This window comes from Gambusia affinis, linkage group LG18, assembly GCF_019740435.1.
Source record: "Gambusia affinis linkage group LG18, SWU_Gaff_1.0, whole genome shotgun sequence".
Lineage (NCBI taxonomy): Eukaryota > Metazoa > Chordata > Actinopteri > Cyprinodontiformes > Poeciliidae > Gambusia > Gambusia affinis.
Window position 1 is genome coordinate 10,528,586 of NC_057885.1, and position 9,494 is coordinate 10,538,079.

The 9,494-nt window shown below is 39.6% G+C and overlaps 2 protein-coding genes across 2 annotated transcripts; one reads left to right on the plus strand and one right to left on the minus strand.

Annotated features, from left to right (window-relative positions):
- Positions 1 to 225: 225 nt before the first annotated feature.
- On the minus strand, positions 226 to 3,573 carry nedd8 (NEDD8 ubiquitin like modifier). The gene is made up of 4 exons (XM_044097222.1): positions 3,287 to 3,573; positions 3,142 to 3,189; positions 2,922 to 3,004; positions 226 to 1,630 (listed from the first exon to the last, which is right to left on the minus strand). Exons 1-4 carry the CDS (start codon positions 3,302 to 3,304, stop codon positions 1,528 to 1,530), a joined length of 252 nt encoding a protein of 83 aa, XP_043953157.1. The 5' UTR covers positions 3,305 to 3,573; the 3' UTR covers positions 226 to 1,527.
- A 55-nt stretch (positions 3,574 to 3,628) lies between these two features.
- Positions 3,629 to 9,268, plus strand: gmpr2 (guanosine monophosphate reductase 2). The gene is made up of 10 exons (XM_044097221.1): positions 3,629 to 3,944; positions 4,318 to 4,447; positions 5,346 to 5,465; positions 5,757 to 5,840; positions 5,949 to 6,122; positions 6,212 to 6,293; positions 6,471 to 6,577; positions 7,564 to 7,606; positions 7,991 to 8,150; positions 8,256 to 9,268. Exons 2-10 carry the CDS (start codon positions 4,361 to 4,363, stop codon positions 8,440 to 8,442), a joined length of 1,044 nt encoding a protein of 347 aa, XP_043953156.1. The 5' UTR covers positions 3,629 to 3,944; positions 4,318 to 4,360; the 3' UTR covers positions 8,443 to 9,268.
- The last annotated feature ends 226 nt before the right edge of the window (positions 9,269 to 9,494 follow it).

Below are 9,494 nucleotides of genomic sequence, written 5' to 3' on the forward strand. Positions count from 1 at the left end.
ATCTTCATCTATTTCTGTACCAGTCTTGTTTATTTTCTTTGCCTTTGTTTGCTTTTTTTGACACATGTATGGAAAGGTTAAAAAGTACCAAGATAAACTAAACTGAAGTTGTTACAGCTGTGAAAAGTGAGCATCATACTAAACTCTATGGATTAAGAACAAAATATGACCTAAGATTATTTATGAAGGCAATTACCATGTACATTTAGCAATACAGCGTATGTCACATGACAGAAAATGGCTGCCTTTTCAACATCTTCTTACATCTCAGCTCCACCTGACTGGAGCTGAGATGATTCAGCTCAACCGTTGCTTTCTCTGTAAATCCTCTAATGTTTTAACACAGGACAGTAAAACACGAGGCCTTCACAGAATCTGCTTTATTTCACAAAGTCATACGTTTGAAAGGACACTGAACACAAGCACAGGGTATTACAGGTGCTGACACAGCGGTGAGAAAAGTAAACAAACTACTTCTTCATGAATCGGAGCAAGTTCAAATTATCCATGAACATGTTAAATCAATCTGTCACGCAGGTGGAAAAAAAAAAAAAAAAAAAAAAAAAAAAAAAAGCCATGAGGTTCATGATAGTCGCGCCGACTCTTGACCATCATGGTAATGTTCCTGACTTGCCCTTTTCTCCGTTATAAGAGAAAAATACATGTTTTTGCAGAGTATTTTTGTTCTCAAACAGAACAAGACAAAGCAAGAATAAGATTGTCTGAAAGTGGATAAAGACAAAAAAAAAAAAAAAGCTGAACCAAACCCAACAACGGTTCCTGTGTAGTCTAGGGCAGTGTTTCCCAACCCTGGTCCTCAAGCCACACTGCCCTGCATGTTTTAGAGGTTTCCCTGCTTTAATGTGCCCGATTCAACTGATTGCAGTTCAACAAACGCCTGTTAATCAGTCATCAATTGAAATCAGCTGCACTGAAGCAAGGAAATACCTTGAACTGCAATCAGTTGAATCAGGCACATTAAAGCAGGGAAACCTCTAAAACATGTAGGACAGTGTGCCTTGAGGACCAGGGTTGGGAAACACTGGTCTAGGGTTAGTCCTGTTATTAAAGCTACTCTTCTCACACTTACTCTGCTACATCAATGCTTCATAAGAGATCAATCAAACCCTGTGCGATACTTTGTGACAATCTAACTCTACATCCCTTATCCAGCTTTAAATTACAGTCGTCTCATTAATTTCAGGCGTAGCAAACATCCTCTGCTCCATCACAAACATTACTTGCACAGAGTGACAGAAAGACGATTAAATAGTGGGGTTTTTTCTTAATAGCTAATCAGTCATGTGTTAATCCAAAGCTAAAGAATTTATCATCTGCGCACACGGCCTTGGCAGCCAAACACACGACAGTCTGTGAGGAGCTGGAGATGGAAAGCAGAAACCGGTTCGACTCAGTCGATGACTCTGGGGCGCCTTCAGTGTCACCCGGTGACTGTGCGACCGCCTCCAGTCGCGCTGTGATTTCTGAAGGCGTCGTGTCGGTTAGAGCTTGTTGTTGTGCCAGAGGTTAAAACGTGGAGCGGAGCGGGTGGCCTCCTCTGAGGGCGAGCACCAGGTGAAGGACGGAGCCGCCCTGGATCTTGTAGTCTGCGGCCGTTTTCTCGTCATTCCTGAACATGAATAAAACAACAAAAAGAAAACAGCTTGTATAAGAAATTAAGACAGTAAACATACTTTTATTAAATCAGCGGCGATAAATGTAAAATATTTCATATTAATGTGATCAGATTCTGTGGAGGAATGTCGCCAGCTTTGTTTATTGTTTTCATTTTGAGAGCAAAACGCTGCAATATTCTTTCTCCCACAAGGTTTCCCCCAGAAAACCTGCTAAGCCCGGTGGTTGTTGCGCTCGGCAGTCATTCATCCAGCGGCCCGCCGGGCTTTTGAGTTAAAACAATGTTGAAAGTTGACAGAAAATTTGAAAATATCACTTGAAAATTATGTGATATTGGAAGATTGGAAGACTAATATCTAAACACCAAACTATAAAGTCTTACAAAAATGCAAACATTAAAAAAACGTAAATAAATAAGCAATGCTAAGCCTGGCGGGGGCACAAGTAAAGCCTGGTGACCCGCCAGACTTATAATACAATGTCCCCAAATCTACCCTCTCATTCTGACTATCGTGTTTTTATCAAATTCTGTCCTTCACTTAAAGAGGGAGATGTCCTCAGAAGGGACCGACTTCTTGTAGGTCCCCCAAAAGTTTATTTTCAAGTTTTACTGGTGGCATCAAAAGCCCCGCTTCATAACAGCACCAATAAAAACAAATCTCAGTTATCTTCTTAAAGCTAGATGAGACATTTTAAAACACTTTTCTGACACAAAGGGAGCCTCTTCAAAAAACTGGAAAGTGCTAACCTGAAACGTTCATGTTAAATGAAATGTGATGAATGTAAGGAAGCATACATTTTCACAGGTAAGAAAATGTTATGTTTTACTATAGTTTTAACCTTAATTAAAAATCCGATAGCTCCATTACTGTAGAGGTGACTGAAAAGGAGGTGTTCACCTGCCATCATGAAAAGAAAATTAATGAATTAAATGAAGGAGGCTTTCAAATGTAATTGTTAATGCTTGAAATAATAACACAATCAACTGGTGCTGCTATTGTAATGTGTGTCTCATTTCTGGGCGCACAATTATGCTAAATTATGTCATTATTGACAATGTTTTACATGATTTACACACACACTTACACACACACACACACACACACACACACACACACACACACACACACACACACACACATGCGCGCGCACAAAGAAACGGGTCACTATTAACTAAAAAGATAAATACAACAATTTTTTTCCCTTGAAATGAAATTGTTGAGTTTGCAAAAATATGGCAGTAATTTGCTGCAATTGCTGCTCACTGAGAGAAAAAACAATCTTACATCTGTTTTCCACTGTAGATCAACCTCTGTTGTTGTGGAGGGATCCCCTCTTTCTCCTCCACTCTTTCTTTAATTCGCTCCACCTACATTGGAATATATTGCAGACAAACAGAGATGAGTGCTTGAAAATATAAATAATATCAGAGGTCTGAACAAACCTAAATCATAAGATTTAGGTCTGTTCAAAGTCCAAATGAAGATGTAAAACCCCATCACATACCTTATCTGTGGGCTCTATGTCAATCTCTATCTCCTTGCCAGTGAGAGTCTGTGATAAAAACACTTTAGAGTTAGAGATAAGCAGATTATGATTCACTACGATAACAATTAGCCAAACATAGAAATCATTGTTTCATGTTACTTACCTTCACTTTAATCAACATCTTTGTTGGATGATTTTTGGAATTAATATACACAGATGTAACAATTTAACGAGCAGTCTGCTGACAGGATTTATTGTTTAACCTGCTGTGGCTGTAAAAAAAAAAAATAAAAAAAATAAAAAAAAAATAAAAAAAAAGAAAAGAAAAGAAAAAGAAAAAGAAAAAGAAAAAAAAGATTTTTCAGCTTCTATGTCGGAGAATAATTGTTCTAGAAATCCAGTGGTTGTTTCCTGTGTTTAATTTTATTAAATCCCCCACCACCGCTTGTGAGAGCAACACTGTTCCGCTTCACTTACTATTCGTTTTATTTCTTTTATAATAAATAAATCAACACAGCTGCAAAGCTACCTACATATATGTCGCTGGCATTCACGCAAGTACCCTACAAAGAAAAGCAAAAACCAGATGTGCTTTCTAACTGCCTTAAGATGCATTTACGACATCAGTGATGCGGGACGTAAAGCGACTGTCGCGTTTGTAGTTCTTACTCGGCTGTAACCTTCGAGAGGACGCCGTCTAAAAACTACAGCGCGGCAGCGCAGCCTGTGTCCGCCGCTGTAAAACCTCCCTGACAGCGGCGAGAGGAAGTGGGGAGGCGGTACAGACGACTTTTATAACCTCCTATCTGACTTTTTTAACGGTAAACGTTTTCTTCTACTAAATGTGTCGCATTTTGTTGTGTAATATCCACCCTGTTCTTATGCAACTGCTGTTTGTCCTAATAAAGTAGCGTGAGTTGTGAGGGTGTACACTGATGTAACCTTGAATTCTGCACGCTCTGACATGTGGAATCAGCTAGCATGCTTTAGATACATGTTACAAAGCTCTCTCTCTTTCCCCCCCAAAGGAAGCCATGCTTATCTGTGGAGTCCTTAAAACTTAAATCGGCTTTTCCGACCTTACTGTGAATATGTAAAGTTGAATGATGGAGAAGATGGTTAGGAAATGAGAGAGAGAAAAGAAGAACAAAACAACGCGGCTCCGTCTTATTAGCTGATCTCTGTCTCTTTCAGAGTCTCCTGCTTTCATCTTTAGCCTACATCCCGTTTCTCCACCATGCCTCGCATTGAGAATGACGTCAAGCTGGACTTCAAGGATGTTCTCCTCCGACCCAAACGGAGTACGCTCAAGTCCAGGAGTGAGGTGGGTCAAGTCCAAATGTGGTCTCTGTTACACAGACCAAAACAAAGTAACACGTTGTATGCGTTTTCATCTATTTGTACTCTGACACCCCTCAATGAAAGCCGTTAACTTTAAACAGCTGCATGTTCCTGACAAAGACAAACTTCCCCGCAGCATGATGCCGCCGCCCCCACCACGTTTTTACATATTGTTGAGAGTGATGCTCACTATTATTTTTCCACCGCAGATTGATTTTTGTCCAAACAAGCTCAATACTAGTCTCATCTGACCAAAACGCCTTCATCTATGGGCTTGTAGTGAACTGCACAGGGGGATTCATTTGACAGATTTTCACCAATCTCCCCTCACTTCAGTGAAAAAAGATCAGATTTGTGGAGAGTGTGGCTAATAGTTTTCATGCCAACAAATTCTCTCACTTGAGCTGACAGTCTCTGCAGCTGCTTCACTCAGTACGTTCCCTTCCCAGCCTGTTTGCTTAACTGAACCACCATGTCTCAGTGAAATGTCCCGATCTTGAAATATTGTTGATAACCGCAACTCGCTCTAATCTTTTCCACAACTTTCTTCTTTGTTCGCTGAGCTTCATCATGCTTTTTGTTCTCTAGTTATTTAGGGGCATCTTAAGGAAGCCTATATCAGCTCTTTGATAGCTTGCCAACAACTTGCAGTGCCAGTCCGATAGATTCTGATCAAAGTTACGGGTTATTTACCTGATTACGCCAAAACTTTATTTCATCATCAAAAATGACATGATGTTTTAATTAACTGTTTCTTTTACGTTTCTTTCCTTCCTTTCCATTTTTTGTTAGCATTGACGACTAAAATATTTCCTAATTCTTTCACCAATAATGTGTTAGCATGACATATTGATAAAGTTTTGTTGTGTTCTCCTCTATAGGTGGACCTGTTGAGGAGCTTCAGTTTCAGGAACTCCAAGGGCAGCTACAGAGGGATTCCCATCATCGCCGCCAACATGGACACCGTGGGGACCTTCGAGATGGCCCAGGCTCTGCACGAGGTTGATTAAACTCCGGAAAATATTTGAACGCCATATCATATTTACCTTTTTCTGTGTTGTTTATTGGCACCAAATCAGGTGGTTGAGAAAAATAAATTGATAATGAGTAGAAATAATTGCTTGTTCTTCCCGTTTTGAATAATGGATAATGGAAATAAGCGTCTGGGAAGTATGTTTTTCCTAAGCATTGTATTTTTTTTTTTCCTCTTTAAATAAGTAAATGTGAATTAAATGTTGTTGTTTTTTCTTTTCTTAATTGACCTTATTTTCATATTTATCCGTGTCCTCTAGTTCACTCTCTTCACTGCAATCCACAAACATTACTCTATAGACGATTGGTCAGAGTTTGCTGCAAAGCATCCTAAGTGCCTGGAGGTATTCAAGTTCTGCACCTTAACCCAACGTCAAATCCTAAATATGTATTTTGTCAGATTGGATGATCTGGGTTTTATTTTAAAATTATTATTATTATTTTGTCCCTAGAGTGTTGCCGTCAGCACGGGGACTGGAGAAGGAGACTTTGACAAGATCTCGGCCATCGTGGAGGCCGTGCCGCAGCTCAAGTACATCTGCGTAGACGTGGCTAACGGCTACTCCGAACACTTCGTTCACTTCGTCAAAGACGTCCGGGAGAAGTTTCCCTCGCACACCATAATGGTCAGTAGACGTTCGGGAAGAACGTTGGACTGTAAAATGCCGTTTTGGCAGAAAATAAAGCTAAAGCCTTTTTTTTTTTTTTTGATCAGGCAGGGAACGTAGTGACAGGAGAAATGGTGGAAGAACTGATTCTCGCTGGAGCCGACATCATTAAAGTAGGCATCGGACCAGGTGATCATCCTCCTGATTTTCAGTGTTTCCAGGCAGCCTGAGTTAAATATTTCCAGAGTGTTACGTTCGCTTGCCTCCCAGATCAGGAACTGCTTTAATCTCTGCTCTGACTTTAATACATCATCTAAATGAATGCAGTTTGCAGGCGTTTCAGGCTCTCTGTGTCTTCGCCCTCAGGCTCTGTGTGTACCACCCGTAAGAAGACAGGGGTTGGCTACCCGCAGCTCAGCGCTGTGATTGAATGTGCAGATGCAGCCCACGGCCTGGGCGGCCACATTATATCTGTGAGTCAAACAGTCACTAAATTAAAACTTCTCAACACAATGAATCAACTCTATTAGGATTTTTTGCCAAAAAAAAAAAAACCATGCTATGTTCTTTAATTAGTTCTTCATATCTCCTATCCAGTGGTTAAAATGGCTGGGTTTTTTGTGTTGTAAAAATGAGACCATAAAAAGTTATATTGAAACTTTTGTCTGAAGTATTCTGTTTGATTTAACTGATATACAAACAAATATGTTCCAATAACCTCTTTGCATAAACAGGCCCAACCTTAAGCTAATAATTTAATTAAGAACCTTTGAAATCAGCTTCAGCATTTATTCTCATCAGTTATTAATAATCTGAAACCATAAAATAAGGTTCAGATGTTGTGGTGAAAGTGTCTGGACATCTGAGCATCTTTTAGTTTAAAGGCACCAGTCAGGATAGATCTGTATCGATCTCAAAACAGTCATCAGCAATATGGGACAACGAGTGATGTTTAAAACAAATTGTATGTTTCTCCAAAATTGCGGAACAGATTAGACTGAAACTAGACAGTTAGTTTGCCAAGAGGAATGCAAGACAGAAGCCTTTTGTTCCAAAGAAGACTTTCGAGAAGCAGATGAAAACTCCCTAAACCTCGTGGGAAAATGTGTCGTGGTCTCATGAAAGTCACGCTGAACTTTGTGGTTTCATTTACAAAAAAGTTTGGTCTCGCACAAAACAACGCTGGGTTGCTTTCCTTCAGTTTCAGCGTGGCCTAGCTAAAGTTCGGAATTAAATCCGGGAACAAATCCACGGATTCATCTGAAGAAAATGTAAAACAGGTTTTCCTCTTAAAATGCATCCTCTATCCAAAAGGTGAAAAATAAATATAAACATGATAATCAGTTTGTATCTCTAAGCATCTTTCTAAGCTCTGTTAGAAACTGATCTCAAGGCATTTTAAGCTGTAATGTTAAAGTTAAAGTTAGATGATGCTTGTTGTTGCCCTTCTGTCCTGCAGGATGGAGGATGTACCTGCCCAGGAGATGTCTCTAAGGCTTTTGGTAAGCTTCACTGTTTTAAAATGAAAGTAGCAAATAGAAATTCAGTCAATTTTGTTTATAGAGCACCTCCATACCTCAGAGCATAAAAATTGAAACACGTTGAAAGATACAAAAAGCTACTTAAATGGTGCTGATGGTTGAAAACAAGTCTAAGATATTATTTATATCTGAAGGCGATAGGAATAAAACTGCTTCAGTAACAACGTCCATTTGTCTAACTTTAATTTCTCCTATGGGAGACCGATGAACATCCATTAACTTGATTTTGAGTCGGGTCGTTATTGTCTTCAGCTGCTTTTAAAATGAATCAAGAGTCTCAAGACAAAGTGATTTCCCATGGGTTTGAAATCGGGGCTTTGACTGCTTCCTGTGGGTTCTCTCCAGGCGCCGGAGCCGACTTTGTGATGCTGGGCGGGATGCTGGCTGGTCACTCCGAGAGCGGCGGCGAGACCATCGAGAAAAACGGCAAGAAGTACAAGCTGTTTTATGGGATGAGCTCCGACACGGCGATGAAGAAGCACGCAGGAGGCGTAGCCGATTACAGGTGAGATTTTATTAAAAAAAACAAAACAACAAAAAACAACAACAAAAAGCAAAACAGTAGCTTTATTGTTTTTGAATCCGGTCGGGGGGGTTTTTGCGCCTGCAGAGCGTCAGAGGGGAAGACGGTGGAGGTTCCCTACAAAGGGCCGGTGGATGACACGATACGAGACGTCCTGGGAGGCGTGCGCTCCACCTGCACCTACGTTGGAGCAGCTAAGCTGAAGGAGCTGAGCCGCAGGACGACCTTCATCCGGGTCACCCAGCAGCTCAACACCGTCTTCGGGAACAGCTAAACGTCCGCCTCCGCCTTCTGATTCTGATTTGCTCCCTGACATTCCAGATTCCAGTGTTTTGATTCTGTAGAAACACAGCAGAGCTGATAGAAAGCACTTATAAAATGCTGTCCTGTTTTTAATCCTGGTTGACATTTTTAGAAAAGATCTCCACGTGTGTCGTTCTCTTTAGACGTTCCAGGAGTCACGCTTTATTAAAAAACTAGAGCTTTTATTCCTCAGCTTATCATTCCAAAGCAAAAATGCTTCACTGTAGTTTATTTTATTTAAGCAACATTTAATCTTTTCATGAACAGTGAGCCTGACATCTCTTCACTGTGTTCTGCTGCAAGCCTTTGTCCCCAACTTAAGATTTCAAAGCAAATGTCTTAATGCCTATTTTAAAAGGTTTTATATTATATGCAAATGTTTTAGCAAATTAGGAAAAAAAAAACTATTTTTAGAAGCTCTATCATTCCCATTTTGTATTGCACTTTAAAAAGGCTTTTTTTGTATGTTGATTGTAATATTAGTGGACCAATAATGCAATATATAAGAAAAGTGTTAACTTAGGAGCAGAGGTACCAATTAATACAAATATATTTCCAGTTCATTTACTAACATTTTTATTTATTATAGGCTTCATGATAAGAGATCATTCTTAGGAATTAGTTTCCAAAGATTTTCGACATCACCTTTACACAGTTCATGCAATTATGATTATTTTTCAACTGTTTTCATCTTTGTCTCTGTTATACATAACCATGGTGTTTTAAATTTGTTGCCAAGTCCTTAAATCCACCTGGTATTTCTTTTACAGTGATTCAATAAAACATGTAACGTTTCAGCATTTCTCTGGCTTTATTATTTACTGAAGCAGTTATATTGTCTTTAATGTACATTGTTTACAATTGTTTACTACCACCAGATGGAGACCAATATTAAATTGAAAGAATAAAGAAATAATTGCTATTTAAAATGTGGCTGCATACAAAGCCAACAGAAATGTGGCACCCGAGTGGGGTACCCAATATAAACTAGCAGGGATTGTGAACAGAGTTCCAACAACCAAT

Excerpts from the sequence above, each read along its gene's own strand:
- nedd8 (XM_044097222.1), bottom strand. Across the intron at positions 3,005-3,141 it reads ACATAGAGCCCACAGATAAG|GTGGAGCGAATTAAAGAAAG; the intron begins GTATGTGATGGG and ends ATTCCAATGTAG. Across the intron at positions 1,631-2,921 it reads ATCTACAGTGGAAAACAGAT|GAATGACGAGAAAACGGCCG; the intron begins GTAAGATTGTTT and ends ATTCATGTTCAG.
- gmpr2 (XM_044097221.1), top strand. The coding sequence starts at position 4,361 with ATGCCTCGCATTGAGAATGACGTCAAGCTGGACTTCAAGGATGTTCTC. Across the intron at positions 4,448-5,345 it reads CGCTCAAGTCCAGGAGTGAG|GTGGACCTGTTGAGGAGCTT; the intron begins GTGGGTCAAGTC and ends TCTCCTCTATAG. Across the intron at positions 7,607-7,990 it reads AGATGTCTCTAAGGCTTTTG|GCGCCGGAGCCGACTTTGTG; the intron begins GTAAGCTTCACT and ends GGTTCTCTCCAG.